We start from the raw sequence: 18,984 nt of genomic DNA on the forward strand, positions 1-18,984 counted from the left end.
TAAATTTCAAAGAAAGAAAGATAAGGTGATCTTGTAGAGCAGCAGATACACCAGGAAACTAATGGATGCCAAAATAGTGATTTTTTTTTTTTTTTTTTTTTTTATAAGGTAAACTGAGACAGTGGTTTAGCAGAGAAACCAGCTCTTGTGTGTAATTGTTTGGACAAAACAAAAAAAATCAAACCTCAGTGAGAAGTATTTTTGTGTACTTTTGTGATTTGTTGTGCTGCATTGAGCTGCGGTGACAAGTGAATTTCCCCATTGTGGGATCAATAACGCCTATCTCATCTTAAGTAGATGCTTCTAAATGGATTTGGGAAATTAGACTGTACGTTAAACTGTGTGGGACGGATCAGGGTGTGATGGGAGTATATCAGGCATCAGGTGTGTCATGAGGATGCCCGTTTCGTCGTCGGGCAGTTTTTATATTCAGCAGTTCATACCGCCTGGTGTTGTGATATATGATTGTTTACTCAACATTTAGTCAGGACCTCAGTTACATGTAGGTCTCTTTTCACAAATTGGATGCAGATCAGTAAATGAGGTGAGAACGCCGAGGCATTTATATGGAACTTTATTAGTTTAGCATCGGTCAAACGAGAACAACATTGGGCCTCTTTCGTCCTCTGCACCTGGAATGCGTTTCCCCACCTATGGTTCGATCGCACCTTCCTCAGTCGTGCCGGCATCACATTAAGCTGTCGCTTCACAGACTCCTGGCAGCAGACGAGCACTTGAGTAATCCTCTGACGCTGTAATCCTCCTTTGTTACGTCTCCTGCTCAGGTGTTAACCAGCCTGGGTGCTTAGTCATCGGAAGGTGCCATGGTATGATAAGAGCTTTGCACAATAGAAGCTGTATAGATGTCGTAGGCCCTATCTGATAACAGCTTTACAGCTATTTACTCTTCAGTTAAGCATTATCACTGTCGTAAAACTCACAACGGTAGCGGTGAAAGTTGTTTATTTCGTCATTAGTGGCGAAGAATGTTTTTAATTTTTTTATTTTTACAAATCGTTGTGTTCTTAAATGAATGCCCTTTATTTTCCTCTGTAGCATTTTATGGTTGTATGGTTCTAACATGGCCAGACACAGACTCTTACTTCTTTCTCATGCTACGGTATCTCTGCAGAAGATCATCTGAGCTGTAAATAGTCTTGTATGGTTGAATGAGAGGACAGACCCTACTGTATGATGACGCTAGAACCGCTGTTGGGATAAACATTTGTCTCTTGTTGAGCAGTAAACCCCCACCTCCCCGCCAAGAGTTTTATTTTAGATTTTTGCTCTTTACTTAGTGAGGAGGCATGTCTCCTCTCGCTAACTTGCTTTTATCCTTCTACTGTCCCTAATAACTCGTTTGCTTCCACCACAAGCCCACTATGAGTAATTGGCATGTCGCCTTGGAAAGGTTTCATAATGAGATCCCTGAAAGCAGCATGTGTGACGATGTCAAGGAAGTGGGAATGGTTTGTCAGAGATAATAGTCCAAGACTTTGATGTGTGCGTTCAGGCTGACATGTGCCAGACGGCAAAAGCCCCAATTCAACACACACACACACACACACACACACGCACACGCACACGCAGTGCTACAGAGCCCTCACTTGTTGGATTTTCTGATGTTTTTCCCTCCATATAAATCCCCATAATCCTGTTGACTCTGGCAAACCATGTGGGGCTGTCCACTTAAAGGTTGTGTGGGACCACAACAAAGGCCTGGTTTTCATTGATAACACCAGTTGTGAGACTTAAGAGGTGGTGTTGTGTACACCGCGTGTCGCGGTAAAAGTCCGGTTCTTTCAGTCGGCCAGACAGCAGAAAGGCCCCGAAGCCACCTGAAAGATCTCTTGTGTTTTTGGTTTTGTGCTTTTTGTTTTTGCGTTGGTGGATGACGTGTGCGTGTGCGTGTGCGTGAGTGCGTGAGTGTGTGAGTGTGCGTGTGTCATAATAAAGCTGATACACAAGATGGGGACACACTGTTGCCAGTGTTTCCAAGACACTGATCTTGACCTTCAGCTTAACATTAGATTTCTCACTACAGTAGAAGAGTTCCAACTGTGCTATTTTTACAAACCACCATCCTAAATAAAGCTTAGGTGTGCTGTGTCGGAATTAAAAGGTTACAGCCACGGTTACATCGTCGAGGTATCCACCTGTGGAATCCTAATTACAGGATACATTAAGAGAAAGCTGCATAAATAGCCTCTTGTGATTTACCACTTTGTCGCATGACTTTGCACTTGCACTCCATAATTTTCCTAGAAGTTAGGGCTGAACGATTTCATTTTTTTATTTTCTGCCAGATATTGAGGTTACGATTCGATTTAGGTATTTATTTTAGCTCAAGTGTAGCTAATGTTCAATATTCACTGCGTAACGGCTAAAACACAAACGCAGAATATTTATATAATAATAAAACAATTCCAATTAAAAAATATCAGTACTTTCCTGTAAACTGAAATGTCTGATATGCCTCAGTTTTAATAGCAACATCTATATATGGCACCTTCTATGATCATGTTAAATAAAGGATTTCTGTAAACAATGTGTGATCTGTATTATTCCAGCATTTATCTAATGAAAAAAAAATATATAATAAAAAAGAGGAATTAAAAATGTTAAACCGAGCGTTACACCAAACTTTAAACTAAATATTGTACGTTCGATTTAATGGCGGTCTTCACAATTTAGCTAATCACATTCTTTCAAATCTCGATTTGAGAACGATTAATCGCTCAGCCCTACTAGAAGTGTTAACAAGAATAAATCGTTCTTCTTACAATGGATAACTTATTATTATTATTATTATTATTATTATTATTATTATTATTATTATAGACTGGGTCTAAAACATTGGGGCTCTCCTTATTGTTGTATAATTGGGACTTTATTAGCAAGTCCTGGGTTCATAGCTAGCTCTTTATGTCTTGAATTCCTGAAGGGGAGGATGAGAATTTACTGGAAATGATCAATATTCATAAGTCAGTTTTGTTTTCACACGGATCTCAGCACACCATTCTCAGAAGGAAGTAAAGGGTTAGCAGGGTGTGTTTTCAAATGTTTTCCTTCCAGCTAAAATACCAGTGCTTTTTATTTATGGGTTCAAGCAGGTCACCAGGTATCTGTCATGCTGTATAGAGGCTGTATTTTTACCTTCCCTGCTGATCAGTATGTCCAGAAACAAAGGAAACAAACCCAGGAAAAGATGCCTGCATTTACTTTTACACATGTACATCTTTGTTTGCCCAAAACACACCTCCGCCTTTTGATTTGGAGACGGACTCTGATTATTTAATCTGCCTGCTGTTATTTGGAAGTCTAATAGTGAATATATTTATATTTCAGTATAACTTGGCTTCCATGGACTTCTGTTTTCCTGAATAGTTGGTCATTGATGATTTGTATTATTCCTTGAGACTGTACAATTCATTGTTATTACTCTGCCAGTGAGATGTACTCTATTTGACTTTCAAGTTCTTATTTGCAGAGGAAATGAAACCCCAATATTTAGCAGCGTAAAGCCAGATTATATCTCGTACAACAATGTGCGAGACTTATTTCTTACCGAAGGTAAATTCATGCACATTGTGCATTCATTGTGTACGTTCTCTCTTTCCGTCATCTTAAAGCTTGCACAGCAGTCGCATATACTCCTAGTATAAGTAACCGTTTCTTGGGCCTCAAATATAGTCAGGCAGGATTGATTTGCTGGTCCCTAACTTGCCCTTGTTCTCCCCGCAGTTTCTCCAGCTGAGAGGATCAGGTTTATCCTGGGAGAGGAGGACGATGGCCCCCCACCCCCTCAGCTCTTCACCGAGCTGGACGAGCTCCTCGCCGTGGACGGCCAGGAGATGGAGTGGACGGAGACAGCCAGGTGAGCCGCTGACTTGGCCAAATGGCTTTTTTTTTAAGCCAGCCATGCGATCTGTCAAACCCACCCCCACTCCTTTTGTTACCTTAAGAGCCATTGGCAGTGTAGTCAAAAATGTCTTACTTCACAATCCCGGTGAACACAGTCACTTATGAACAACCCGTGCTTTGTGTGTGTAGGGAAATAGGCCGAACTCTGGTGAACTCCCAGTCTGCTCTTATCTGATTGAGATCTGTAGTACCTGCCTCTGTAAGACCAGGAAAAGGCAGAAACTTCCACATGGCCAGAACAAGACCTAATGTTACAGTTGGCTCTGGAGCACATGATGCAACGGTGTTTAATGGTTCCCTATGTTAATGTCCAAAGTGGCTTTTACCTAGTTCTGTAAAGTCCAACATGTGACATGATTGTCTTCTCTTTTTTTTCTTTCTTTGTGATAGAGGAAGCTGTAATCAAATTGAAAGTAAGTCAGTGAAAGGCTCATCTGGGTCTGAGGGATACACAGTTGTGCCACAGATTGGCTAGCAAGTAGGGCAAAGGCCCCGTCATGCAATCTTTTTGGGAAGGGAAAGCAGGGGTTGCATGAAAGCAAAGATAAATGAAGTCCTTGATGTGGACCGTGTCTCTGTGGACAGGCTCCTCTCCTAGTGAAGACGGCTGGTCACAGGCGTATGGACCAAAGCCAGAGGGATACTCTATCCCCAGAGGAAACCCCATCCTCAGGCCTCAGGAGAATGGCTCTTTTGTAGGGGTGACATGTGAGGCATTATTATTACAAAGAATCCTTGTCCTTGTCCCAGGTCTTACCTTCAAGGCTAAGCTCGCCCATGGTAGTGAAAAAGTCTCGTTTCTCACATCAAGTGGTACAAAAGACTGTCGCCAGTCCAGCATGCCATGTATTTTCTCAAGTCTAGTGATTTATTTTTTATTTCTACGCTGCACTGCATCCCCTATCCTTGCCTCGTGAACTGTGACTAATTCAAAACACTGTAGTTGTTTTGTAAAGAAAAGAGAACCCATCTTATCTTCTTTTGTTTTGTAGCCCGTATTTTATTTCTTTTTACTTTCAGGAGCCCGTTTGTGTATAGTCATTTTTTTTTTTTTGTCTGGGCCTTTTTTTAAGGAACAAGTTACCAGAACTAGAACCAAGTTAACTAGCAATGATGAACAAAGCCGTAATTGTACAAGCCCATTACTCTAATGCTGCGTTCCAGACACAATTTTTAGCCCGTAAGTTACGACTTCAAGTCACGACTGTCGACTTGATAGCGTTCAAGGCAAAGTCACGACAAACCCTTCTGCGGCTCTGGTCTGATGAACTGTGATTGAGTGAAAGTCGGTTTAGTTACGTTTTATGTACAGCAGATTTGTGCGTCTGATGATAAAAATAATGACATTTGGCACGTCAAAGCTGGCTAGCTAAACATTGTGCCGTTGGCAGGGTTCAGGTTAGGCTACCTAACATTGACGTTAGCTCGCGCTAGCTGATACTAGCGATTTCTAGTCGGTGACATATTTTGGCCCTTTCACCGGTAGAAGGTTGTGAAAACACGAGTTACGGGTTGCCTGGAATGCAGCATAAGTACTAGTGCTGCACGATATGAGGAAAATATCTAATTATTTTGACTGAAATTGCCATGTGACTTACGATAATGGAGGGAATGATGATTTTTGTCTTTATAGTGTGATTTCTGCGAGGATCTGTGCCAAACAAAGATGTTTTCTTTAGTCTATAAGATAGGATTTGTAGGCCGGGACGTCTCTGCAGCAACACAATACTTCATTCAGAATGGTTTGACAACTACCATATTTTGCCTTTTTAACAAAGATTGCGCCCCGCCTGCGATTTGGATATTATATTATTATATAATTATATATGCAATTTTAATAGCATTGCGATTATTGTGCATCCCTACTAAGTACATCTCAACCCTACTGCTGTGTCTTTTTGTCCTCCCCCTGTCCAGATGGATCAAGTTTGAGGAGAAGGTGGAGAAGGGTGGCGAGCGCTGGAGCAAGCCTCACGTGGCCACGCTGTCCTTACACAGCTTGATGGAACTGAAAGGGTGCATCGAGAAGGGCACCATCATGCTGGACCTGGAGGCCTCCACGCTGCCACAGGTTGTTGGTAAGTGGGCTTGACCAGAATACCGGCACGCTGTAAAAGGTTTTGAAGAACTTGAGGGTGACTCATTGTTGACCCTCAATCTCATCCCTTTTTAATTAACAGAGATGATCACCGACAGCCAGATTGAGAGTGGTCAATTGAAGGCGGACATGAAGGAGAAGGTCATGTACACGCTGCTACGGAAGCATCGTCACCAGACCAAGAAGTCCAACTTGCGCTCCCTTGCTGACATTGGCAAGAGTGTTTCCAGTGCAAGTAGGCTCTTTACCAACCAGGAGAATGGTAATGCGAAACCTCTTTTTTTTTTTTTATTCTTTTTTTTTTATATATATTTTTTTTAATCCCTCTTATCCCAAACAATTCCACTTTTATTCTCTTTAATTCCCATTTCTGATGTGAAATCCTAACACTAACTCCTGTTGTAGATTTTACTTTTCCTAATCACTTAACTTTAACTTAACATTTCTTATCTCTGCTCCTCCTTTCCAACTTTGTTTTCCTTTCTTTTTCCTTCTGTTTTGGTCTATGCTGTCTCTGACCCTCCTGCGTCTGGGGTGTTATAGTGCGCACCCCCCCTGAGCAGCACCTTGAGCCTTGTTTAAACCCACACGACCCAGAGAAACCATGCGAGGTCACGAGGAGCGCCAGCATGGGATACCTCTGTAAGTGAGGCCACAGCACTCCTACTGACAGCAGCGTAGTTGGAACATACTCCCATGTAGAACTAGCAGCATGGAGATTCCCAGTTGAACTATTTTCAGTCCATTACGTTAAAGTCTGGATGTTAATTCAGCGCTTCAAACTCTAGCGAGTCAGTGTAGAGACACACAAAGATAGAATAGCTTCACTTATGAACTCCCAATCTACTTAATGTACTTATATGTATTTGGCAACAGAAAGCTAAGTCGTACACTCTGTTCCTTAACAGTCAGTAAATGGGCCGTATAAAACTGAGTTCCAAGGTATAAGTTCTCACTCATTTGCCAATAGCTGCCTAAGCATGTTTCTGTTGACATGCAGAAGCAGCAGAGCTAAGACGCCCATGTATCCCAATTTACCTCTCTCTGGAGTGCCTGAAGGGAATGACCATCTGGCATTAGTCCTAAAGCTTAAGCCTTGCCACAATTAGGTTTCTAGCTCTCTTCATGTACTTTCCTGGTGCCTTTCTTTTCTTGGACTCTCGTCTCCCTCCCCTGCCAAAAATGTCTCATTTAAAGATCTCCAGTCTCGGCCGGCCACCTTTTGATCCTAGCGGTGTCTTACCTCTCCACAGGTAGCCCGACTACAGCCCACAGAAACCTCACCTCCAACAGCCTGAGTGACTTCTCTGACAAACCAGAGAAGGATCAGGTAATCTGTTTGTGTCTCGTTGTATTGTTGCATAGAGATATGCAACTATTATGCAACCTAATAGGTGCTGCATCCATTCACAAAGCGTGTCTGTGTGTGTGTGTCTGTGTGTGTGTGTCTGTGTGTGTGTGTCTGTGTCTGTCTGTCTGTCTGTGTCTCTCTCTCTCTCTCCTCGGTGCAACAAAAGCTCACTGTCTTTGTCCTGTGAGTTTCTATTATCCACACATGCAGTTTCTCTCTCTGTCATGATCGAGTAGCTAACTGTAATTTGGCCATGTGGTCTACAGATTCACCGCACACGGATGAAAGCTCACAGTTAAACTGTAACAGCTGGAATTGCGCTCCAGCAACAGTTAATGAAAGTGTAGATTTGTCACAATTTGACATAACACCAAGGCCTTAGTTAATCATTTCCCTGCAACTAAGTTATTTTTCTTTCACCCAAAACTTGTGTGTACTTTGTGTAGGGCTGGGAACCGAATTCAGTACTTTCTAGGCACCGACAAATTCCCTCTAAATGCCTCGCCATTCAATACCTAAGGAGTAAATCTCATCAGCGTCAGTGAGCCAATAAGCGCGCAGCATGCTTCTACCATGATCTAATAAGGTCTGTGATTGGCTGTTTAGCGTTACTCGTAGGCCTACTAGAGGCAGGCAGGAGAAATCTACATTAAGCAGACGGGGCTCACATTGAGGGAGCTGAAAAATCAATAAGATTTGTGCCGTAACGTGTAATGTTGTAATTTCTTTTGTTTTATAAAATTGGCATCTAAAAAAAAAGTATTATTTAGGAGCCGGTATCGAAGTCACAGTTTTGGTATCTGTACCGGTTTTGAAAATCTTTGAACAATACCCAGCCCTCACATTGTGTATTCTGCATGGCAGTGTAGAGATGCAATTTCATAGGCTTTATTAGAGTGTGTTTATTATGTGGTATAAAGTCAAGCTGCACATAATTCTAGGAAAGGGTGGGCACTACCTGTACCAGTAACAACACCATGTCAGTGTCCGCCTTGATACAACCACATTTTAATTACCACATTCATTTAAAATGTCACATCTCTCGTGGTGTGTGTGTGTGTGTGTGTGTGTGTGTGTGTTTCTTCCTCTTATATCTGTATCTTGTAACAAATAACTTGTATTCATCGTTACAATGCGGCCTGACATTTTAATTTGCTGACTTTGTCTTTTCTTTCCCTGCTCTGCTCTCTCTGTCCTAACAGCTGAAGAATAAGTTCATGAAAAAATTGCCCCGTGATGCAGAGGCATCAAACGTGCTGGTTGGAGAGGTGGACTTCCTGGAAACTCCCTTTGTGGCGTTTGTTCGTCTGCAGCAGGCCGTCATGCTCGGGGCTCTGACCGAGGTCCCTGTGCCCACAAGGTAGAGCCGCATCACTAACTGATAAATAAAAATACGTCATTAAAAATCTGCCACTTCAAATTCTGACCTTGTGAAATGTGCTCTAACTTCTAATTTTCTCTACTTACTCAGATTTCTCTTTGTCCTGCTGGGTCCCAAAGGTAAAGCAAAGTCCTATCATGAAATTGGAAGAGCCATTGCCACCCTGATGTCAGATGAGGTACTTTACTACTTATGCTAATTTCATTTTTAATTTTTTTACATTCACTCTTAAAACTGTACAGGGAGATTTGTCTGGTTTTAATGTGAGGTTGTCTACTTGTATTAAGGAATTCCCTTGGGTTCTAATTGTTTCTCAAATTCATGTTTTGTGTTTTTGTTTTACAACAACAGTGAATGATTTATTTTGTTTATTGAAGAAAAATTATTTAACATTTTGCTTGGATCAGTAAAGCACGAGGACTGACTCAGAACACTAAATTGATCCTCGCTGCTTCAACGCAATAGACCTCCTCCTCTTTAACCTCTGATTGGGCGTGTAGGCATACAGTCAAGGGAGAAGCCCATAGTGTGTCCGTGAAAGCATCGGAACAAAATATTTCAGCAACGTTTTGATGGATTGGAAATACTTCGGTATGTGGCAAGTGAATTCATATGAAGTAACGTTTATCTACGAACAAACAGATTTCTCTTGGCACAGCTACCGGAAGACTTACAACTTTCAGACAGGTTGCTCACCAGTGTTGTGCCTGAACGCGTTCATTGAACGATAGTTCATGAACTCGTTCATATTTTGGGCGAACGTGAACTGAACGTACTGTATTACTGCCCGATGAACGTTACCGTGAACTCGTTCATTTTGGTGTCTGTGAACGGCACGCTTTCACAGTTTAACTTTGTTCAATAGGGTGCTAGACTTCTGTAGAGCCTTCCAGGCAAAAACGCGGCTAAAACACACCGTAAACAGGCCTTAATTTGTAGCGGAAAAAACACACAATTTTGCAACACCAGCCACCAGTGTCACACCGCCGCATGCGTCATCAAAACAAAAAGCAAGGAGGCGTTGTATGATCATTTAAACGAGTTTTATGACAAGGTCGGTGAGGATGGGAAAAATCTTACATTTCTGTGCAAACTTTCAAAAAGAAAATCCGCACTTCAGTCACATCCACAGCAAACCTGAAACGGCACATTGAACTGATTGAATATGAAGATGAAATCTGACGCATAGTTTCAGTGTTAAAACTGATAAACTAATTCCTGTCTGTGGTTCTGTATGGGCTATGGCAATAATTTTGAAAAATAATAGCTCGCAGCAACATATGGAAGAAAAAAAAGAACTATGAACTAGTTCATTTTTGGAACTGTGAACTTAGTTAAAAATGTTGAAGTATGAACTGAACTAGTTCATTTTAAAATTTGTGAACTGAACTTTGAACTAGTTCATGTAGAAAGTGAACTTTCCCAACACTGTTGCTCACGTCACATCTACGTCGTCAAGCTCAGTTTGAGGCTGCGCAGCAGTTGCGCAGTACGCTCCGCCATCACCGGAAAAGTGCTTGTAATTGACTTCACTGGTCTCCGTCGAAGTCGGTCGAAGTCTGTGGCGTCGCCGTTTCCATTTATTTCACTGTATATGGGCGGTTGCCCGAGTTCCGAGCTTGGAAATCCGACGTCAGGGGGCGTGTTTTCGACGCACTTTTTGAGCTAAATGCTAACTTCAGCATGCTCACAATGACAATGCTAACATGTTAAGTTTTAGCAGGTATGTGTTTAACGTTTACCATGTTAACCGTCTTAGTTTAGCGTGTTAGCATGCTAACATTTTCTTATTAGGGCTAAACCCAAAGTACAGCGGAGGCTGTATGTCATTACTTTGCAGGTGCATGAAACCTTGGCTTGATGATGGCGCTAGATGTAAAAATTAAGGAATAATAATAATCCCAATTCAGCCTGTAGGGGACATGAATGTCTGTACCAAATTTCATGACTATCCATCAACCACTATCCAATAGTTTTCGAGACACTTCACTCAAAACCACAAACCTCACGGTGGCACTAGAGAAGTAGGATTACACCTCCTACGGTACTTGTCCTCGTGCCAAATGTCTCAGCTCTCTGGATATTGCTATATTAATCATCACAGCGGTTTGCCTGACCAGTCCTGTTGGCGGTGAACAATTTATAGCTTAATTGTTAAGCTGTGTCTTGAAGTTGTGGGAGACAAAATTAGTTTTTAGTCGTCGGCAGAATAAATGCAATACAATAAGGCAAACAAAGCATACAATACAGGTTTTTCAAACATATTGTTAGCTTGGTCTGCTTTGTGTCCCCTGGTGTGTACCTCCTGACCCTCTGTGCTGTCAGGACTGTTGACAGACAGCTCATGATGTTCTTAACCCTGAGAGCACCTTACCCACAAATTCCCACAGGCCTCTGCGCTCTTCCCAGTATATCTTGTATGTCAACACTGCAAGATAGGAAGTGTTTTTCCAGGATTTCCTCTAGTTAAACTTTACCCTCTCAGCTCTCGTGTGATGAGCGCCGTTACCCGCTTATCAGATGTTTTTGCGTCAGCAGGCCTGTAGCACTGGGTCTGCGTGTTCCTGTGGCCCCGGGGTGCACACAAATAATGACTCAATCTTTGTGTACGTTGTGGAAAAGTTTCGAAAATGATTGGTTGTTAATATTCTAGTAGTGAGGTTGCAATTATTTACATTCCAGTGCCATGCTGCACTCTGTGCCGGTAATTATAAAAGCGAATATTTGGCTCATTGAAGTTGCACATTTTGTTGTTTTTCTACTCAAGCCCTGCATTAATAATTTAAGGACATGTTGGATTAGCGATTGACTGATTTTCTTTTTTTTGTTATGTTGTTGAACAAATACACAAATTTGTACTGTGTCTGCATATGACCGAGAAGATTCTATGAAAAAAAAAATACCGTCCATTCCCTAATCCCTTCCCCAAACCTCATCTATCAGCCGGTCTGTGCGCACACACACACACACAGTCTACAGTTTAAATAGAAAGAGACAAGTGCTGGAATTCAGGTTAAATGGCAAGAAGTAAAATAATGTGAGAACAGAATGTAAATACTTAGATAAGTAAATAGCTGATAGTAATCTCAAAACGAACGAGACGAGTAAGAAAATCTTATGTGTGAATTATGTGGCTGAAAATAATATAACAGTGAACCAATGTAAAACAGGGAGAGAAGAGTGCTTCTCTAAATTGACTAGAGACTCTGAAAGTTTGTGTCGTCGTCTCCCCAACACACACACACACACACACACACACACACACCTTTTTGAATTTGTTGTTGATTGGCTGATTTCTAATGGGTTGGCTATGTTTGTCTGCTGCCAGGTGTTCCATGATATTGCCTATAAAGCGAAGGACAGGCAGGACCTGCTGGCCGGTATCGAGGAGTTCCTGGATGAGGTCATCGTGCTGCCACCCGGAGAGTGGGACCCTGACATCAGGATAGAGCCACCCAAGTCTCTGCCCTCCTCAGACAAAAGGTCCGCTCTAATCCACACTCATCCAAATGAATGAAGTCACTGCACATAAAATCTATCTAGTGTGTAACATTACAACAAGAGACAAAATCTTCCCCACATCACCTCATTCTCTTTTTTTCTTAAAGCGAGATTCTATAACGTTTTTGTAAACAGCGGCTAAAGATAATTAATTGGAAGATGTTAAATGCAAAACTACTGTTTGGCTTTAAGGCTGAAATGCTGAGCTACTGTAACGGTAGAACAGGATGGACTCGGTAACGTTTGTTTTCAGCAATATTTACCTATAGTTTCTTAACCCCCTGAGTGTATTGAATTAAGCAAAGGTGCATTTTAATATCTCATGAATGTAGCTTTCCACTCATAAGAAGAAACGTGTCATCTCTTCTCTCAAAAGTTAAATAATCTCCCTTTGAATCCCCCTAACATCTTAATGTGAGTGATAACTGAATACAAAATGTCGCAGTCAGATTTAAAAAAAAAAAAACGTAGACTAAGCATAGGTGCTATATTATATTATGTCACAAAGTTCAGAACAATGTGTGTCATGAAACAATCCGCTCACGATTGTTGCGTGGTTCGTATCTCATAATTGAGCGGCTTAACCTCTGTTACTTGACTCTGAAATCAGTTACAAGCGCTCGGAGAACAAAGTGACACCAAACCGAGTTCAGTTAAACAATGTTCTCAAGGTTTATTGGGACACAAAAGAATATACACATTTTCCAGCAATTGCTCCATTCACTTTGATAACGTGAGAGTAGATAGATTAAAAAGGGGCAACAGAGGAAAGGAGGACTCATTCAAGGTAGGTTTGTGCAGATAATTCCTCAGGAAGGTAAACAGTGTAACAATTTATGATACCAATTGAAGTCCGATGAGAAAGGCCTGGGTCAGAGTTTTCACAGACTGGAATGTAACAGGTTAACACCAGTTGCCCTCTTTTATCCTGACAAGAATAACTAAACTAAAACCTTCCATTCTTGGATTGTGTTTACCGTAAAACTTCAAATAATAGCCGAGTCCCAAATAGACGCCTGTCTCTTTTAAACGCCTGGTGTGACAACAGATTTGGGTAAATAAAGGCCGGTCTCAAATAGAGGCCTGGTCTGTTTTTTGTTTTTTTTCGTGTCTGGTTGTATTTGATACCGTCAGATCGTTTGTTCTATGTTTTGATTTGATTTCACGTGACAGACGCAACCGTTCTTAAACGACTCATCACCATGGCAACATAACAAATAGGTTAACAAACTTTCTTTTAGTCTTCAGTTTTTCTTAATTCTCTCACCATGGAGACAAAAAGAAAAAAATATGATTTGACATTTAAGCTGACAGTTGTCAAATTTGCCGAACAAAATTCGGGAGAAGCAGCGGCAAGACGTTTCTCGATTGACAAAAGGGCCAGACTGCGAGGTGGAGGGAGGAAGAAGGTCAGTGAAGAGCTGGAGGTGAGCGTGTGTGAGTGGATCCACAGCATCTCAGAGTCTCACGTAAAAAAAACCTCCTATTGTCAATTAAAGGCCTGTCTCTTATAGACGCCTGTCTCAAATACAAGCCGGTGCATTTCGGCGATTTGGGTAAATAGAAGCCCGGGCTATTATTTGAAGTTTTACGGTACTTAGTCCAGGGTTATGTTAAAAACGAGCCCTTTTCTTATTGCATATAGGATTACACACTTATCTGCATGCATCAACAAAGCCCGCTGCCTGACAGGAAGCTACTTGAGGAAAAGAGACTCTCCCAAATCGGTGAGATCGCCGACAGGGGTCAAAGGGCACACACATGGAGCCAAATGTTCCAGCTCACATGTGATGGCTGCAAAGACTCGCTAGACGTGCATGACAGATCTTCAGTCAACAGGCATCGCACACAACTTCAAGCCAAGTTTTCTTAAAGCGATTACAACAAACTGGAGTAGACTCTCCAGATTTTTGTTCGCAGTTTGAAACACGTGTCCTTTTTATAATTGTTCATTTTAGGGCTGCAACTAACAATTATTTTCATAGTCAATTAATCTGTTGAATATTTTCTCAATTAATCGATTAGTTGTTTGGTCAATTAAATGCCAGAAAATGGTGAAAAATGTGGATCAGTGTTTCCCAAAAGCCCAAGATAACGTCCTCAAAATGTCTTGTTTTGTCCACAACTCAAAAGATAATCCGTTTACTGTCACGAAACTAGAAAATATTCACATTTTAAGAAGCTGGAATCAAAGAATTTTTACTTTTGTCTTAAAAAATTACTCAAACCGACTTATCGATTTGTCAAAATAGTTGCCGATTAATTTAAAAGTTGACAACTAATCGATTTATCTTTGCAGCTCTAGTTCATTTTAGGCCCAAACTCTGGGAATATTCTCCAGAAAGTATATAAGTAACCCTCATCAGCCCATACAAAAGCAGATGCAGTTGTTGAGTGATCATTTTTTCTGATTTAGGAAGGTGGACTTCTGCTTCTAATTCTACCTCCAGTAGTCTCAGGGAGCGCCTTTTGTAATTATGAAAATGTAATCCTTTCCATTGTACTAATGACACTGAGCAGGGCAATAACAGGGTTCTCCCCAGGGTTTGGTGCTTTCTCACAAAGTGCCAGCAAATCAGTCAAGCACGGCGGCTTAGTCACAACAGTGTCACCCATAATCATAGATGGAAAAGCGTCTGTCTGGGCTATCTGCTCTTCATCATCCTCATCTGCGTTTTGAAGTTTATATTAGATTCTGCTTAGAATACAGCATTGTAACCGGTTTTACTGGTGACTTTAATCCCATAGTGGTTTACACACTGCGCCCATTTTGGATCTCCCATTTCCCCATCCCCCATATCATTCATCCGTTTCATGTGAAAAGGGTTAAATGGACCTTTCCTTGAATAGGAATGTCTAACTTTGGGTGTGATGACTCTGTCCAGCCTAAGAGATTATCTACAAAAGGGTCAGTGTAAAATCTACCACAGACTCGGGTTACAAAACACTTCGGAGTTCCATCTGGATCTTAATTAAATAGCTGAATTAGAGGCATATTAGCCTCTGTTGCATTTTTTGGTACTTGAGGTTTATCGTCATATGTTATTGTGTCAACAGAAGCCCGGGTAGGCTCTTTTTTTTTTTTTTTTTCTCTGTGACTTACCCATTCCGGTCTCCCTAAGAAGCAACTCCACAAGAAATCAAGCCAGAGACGAGGGGTGGGAATCACCAGAGGCCTCAGGATACGATGTAGTCACGATACTTATGTCACAATACGATATTATTGTGATTTTAAACATATTACAATATTCTGCGATATATTGCAATCTATTACCTTTTTTCCAACTTCAAATTTTTCCCAATTTCAAATGATGTCCCCAAAGGAAAATGTTGTCAACATCTGTTTTATCGAAGAAAAAAAAATTCTCTGTTCATTTCACTTCAGTTTTATTGCTGCAAAATGGGATTGTCAAGCAGACAGACTGACCAACACATATATCATAAAAGATCGATACTTGGCGTCTGTGTATCGATACAGTATTGCCACGAAAAATATCGCCATACTATACTGTATTGATTTGTTTTTGTTTTTTTCCCCACCCCTACCAGAGACCCTCTAAGTCTTTCCTTTCTCTTTTTTCTTTAGTTTACTCGGTGTGCAACTCAACACCCATATTAAAAACTGAAATGAACACTGCCGTTTTTGTATTTCGCACAGGCAAACACCCTCCCAACTCCTCGGTGTGAAAATCAGCACCGGTTCCAAAAACACTACAGTTTAAAATAATGTCAGATAGGAAACACCATATCTGCCGGTACACGATATCTAGGAGCGGGAAACACCCCGCCCAAACCAGAAAGTACACTTACGGGTCCTGGAGAGAGGCAGTCACACAAAGAATAACTTTTAAAGCGACTTACCTCAGTGAAGGATCCCATCTCCGACACCCAACTTGTTATGAAACAAATCTGATCACAATTGTTCTGTGGTTCATATCCTATCACCTACTGGCTTGGCCTCTGTGAGTTAACTCTGAATAGACACGGGGAACAAAGTGACACCAAGCTGTGTTCAGTTCAACAATGTTCTCAGGGTTTAATGAGACACGCGCGAATATATACATTTTCTAACATTCGCTCCATTCACTTTGATAATGTGGTAGTAGATGGATAAGAAAAGTAACAATGTATGATACCAGTTCAGTCGGATGAGAAAGGCTTGGTTCAGAGTTTTGACAGAATGAAAGGTAACAAGATTCTTAACTGCATAACAGAGTCTGCATATTTACGATAAATCAATCCGTTATGCCTGTATAGTATCATTTTAAATGGCATATTTTTTGCCCGAGTAGATGGTTTTCTTCATATTTATAAAACACTTAACATCCATACATTTTCATAAAACGAAAGGGTTTATTGTTAAATCTGTTTGACAATAATGTATTAGCCAAAATGATTTGATTTGAACCCCATACATTTGTGGGTGTGGGTGTGAAATGTAAGACAGAATGATCATGGGATGTGACTGTTTGTTTTCTGTTTTGTTTTTTTTTGTTTTGTTTTTTAAAGAAAGCACATGTATGCCGGATCGGATGCGCCTCAGATGAACGGCGACACACCCCATGATGCGGGACATGGTGGGGGAGGAGGACACGAGGTCGGAGAGGAGCTTCAGTTCACTAGAAAGTAATTTGGGTTTCACTTTCTTAAAATAAAATTAGTGTAGATACAGTAAAGAAGAATCCTACCCTGGTGTAACATTGCCATGATCTCTACTATTGGGTGGCTACATTGTCCCTTGTAGATGGGGAAATAATCATCCTGATTTATAATCTTGATGGCAAGTGATATGTTGTCAGTGAAGATATGCATCGTAAAGTGAAAGTCTCGACTTGGAAATGTGTTTGTGGTCTTCCAGTAAGTTTCCAATGAGGAAATATTCCACACATGACTAAAACACATTTAAAGTGTGTTAGTGTTGCATAATATTTGGTTCCCCTTCATGTTTTTCTGACAAAAATATTTCCAAAGTAATCTTTTTGCTTCCACCGTCAAGTGTAATTTCTGTAGCTAAAGCAATGCTGCGCCCACTTGAATGGTTCTGTCTTTAAGGTTTTGTGGAGGTCTTGTCCTGGATGTCAAGCGGAAGCTGCCGTTTTTTGCCAGCGACTTCTATGATGCGCTACATATCCAGTCTCTGTCGGCCATCTTGTTCATCTATCTGGGCACAGTCACCAATGCGATCACGTTTGGAGGCTTACTTGGTGATGCTACAGATAGCATGCAGGTAAGCGGTTTTATTATATGTACAATGAGGTAAGGTTTGCGTCTGCAGAGACATTGTGGCGCACAATCAAAGGGGAAAGCTCCACACTGTTGTGTACAGCTGACTGCAGTCAAAACACATTTCCTGTTAACCTTGAACCAGCTTAACTTCCAAGTTGTGTTATGACGGCTGACGAAGTTTAACTCGGGGCCTGAAAGATGGAACTGTGACCTAAATATGGCCACTCGGAAAAAAAAAAGCTGGACCTGAAACCAACTTTTAGGTCCTAGTATAAATCAAGCTTGGGCCTACATTTCCCATAATACAACCTAAGATAGTGTCTCTCATTATACCCTCACTGACTCCTAAACGACTGCTTCTTTCAAACCCCCAGTTTGCTACACAGACTTTCTGTCTTAAGCCCAAGCCAAGATAACCCTGATGATATCATGTTTTTATTTTTTCAAATTTTCAAAAGCTCCCTCGAGAGCCACAGACATTATATAACTGTTTTTTCACAGAGCGAGTAGTGCTCATGACGAGTAATCTGAATTTCACGTGTAAAGGTGGTGGAGTTAGGGATTGGATCCGCTCCAAAATGTAATTGGCTCCTACTTGGCCCATGCGACACCTTTCCACCAAGTTTCATGTAAATCAGGCTAGTAGTTTTCTAGGAATCCTGCTAACTGACAGAAAAAAACAAACCGACAATCTGAGCCGAAAACATAACCTGTTTGGCGGAGGCAATAAACGGTAAACAAAAGCACTTCCCCTTTTGAGACAAAAAAGGACTAAAGTTAAAGCGAAGCAGCCCTTTGCATGTTTCATCATTTCCAGTTTCTTATCTTAAAGGGGGCTGTGTTTTGCAGAGGTGCAATTCTGAGCCTTTATTTTGCTCACACAGTGTGAAAGTAACTAGATTACAGAGCTGATAAGAACTGGTACATGCACTTCTCTCCTCGTCTTCATACTCACATAGCACATTTTAGTTTTTTGTTAATGTATTCAGAGAGTAGCAGAATAGAATTTGGCTCACAAGAGCTGGGAACTCTATGAATCTTTTTGTACACTCAATGGCATGAGATTGAATCCGTTGGGTTTAGGGTAAGGGTCTGATGACACAGCTAACAAACTAACGATCAACAAAAATAGTTCCCTTTAGCTGATAAGCCATGCTAATTTGGAGCTCAAAGGCTCATACTGCATCCATCTGTTGTACCTGCTGCTGGCAGGACTGCATATAGAAGAGTTGTACAATTGGGGTACAACACTGCTGCATCCCATCCGGGTGCCCCTGATAGCGGAGTGTGTGAGGTTGTCCCTGGCTTTAGCCGCTCTCCTGGCTTGGAGCTGCATCTGAGCCGATCTTGCAGAGCAACGGCCTCACGGATTTGTCCAAGCTGTAAATAACCACAGATCCAGATTACTCGGCCACTGTAGCCTCGTCATGGCTGCCTTACCGATGACTACTCCCGCTACCCCCACCTCCCCTTTTCCACTCTGAGCCCAGCGGAGGGAATCCC

General features: G+C 41.4%; 1 protein-coding gene across 1 annotated transcript in view; it reads left to right on the plus strand.

Moving 5' to 3' along the window:
* The window catches only part of LOC120545881 (electrogenic sodium bicarbonate cotransporter 1-like), a 41,610-nt gene that overhangs the window by 8,854 nt on the left and 13,772 nt on the right, over positions 1–18,984 (plus strand). The window contains exons 4-12 of the mRNA XM_039780511.1: positions 3,745–3,877; positions 5,842–6,002; positions 6,105–6,284; positions 7,276–7,352; positions 8,576–8,733; positions 8,845–8,932; positions 12,083–12,237; positions 16,765–16,881; positions 17,308–17,482. Of these exons, the coding sequence (XP_039636445.1) occupies positions 3,745–3,877; positions 5,842–6,002; positions 6,105–6,284; positions 7,276–7,352; positions 8,576–8,733; positions 8,845–8,932; positions 12,083–12,237; positions 16,765–16,881; positions 17,308–17,482 (1,244 nt within the window). The remainder of the gene's footprint in view (positions 1–3,744; positions 3,878–5,841; positions 6,003–6,104; positions 6,285–7,275; positions 7,353–8,575; positions 8,734–8,844; positions 8,933–12,082; positions 12,238–16,764; positions 16,882–17,307; positions 17,483–18,984) is intronic.

The sequence above is a fragment of the Perca fluviatilis genome, chromosome 17 (assembly GCF_010015445.1).
Source record: "Perca fluviatilis chromosome 17, GENO_Pfluv_1.0, whole genome shotgun sequence".
NCBI classification, from domain to species: Eukaryota; Metazoa; Chordata; class Actinopteri; order Perciformes; family Percidae; genus Perca; species Perca fluviatilis.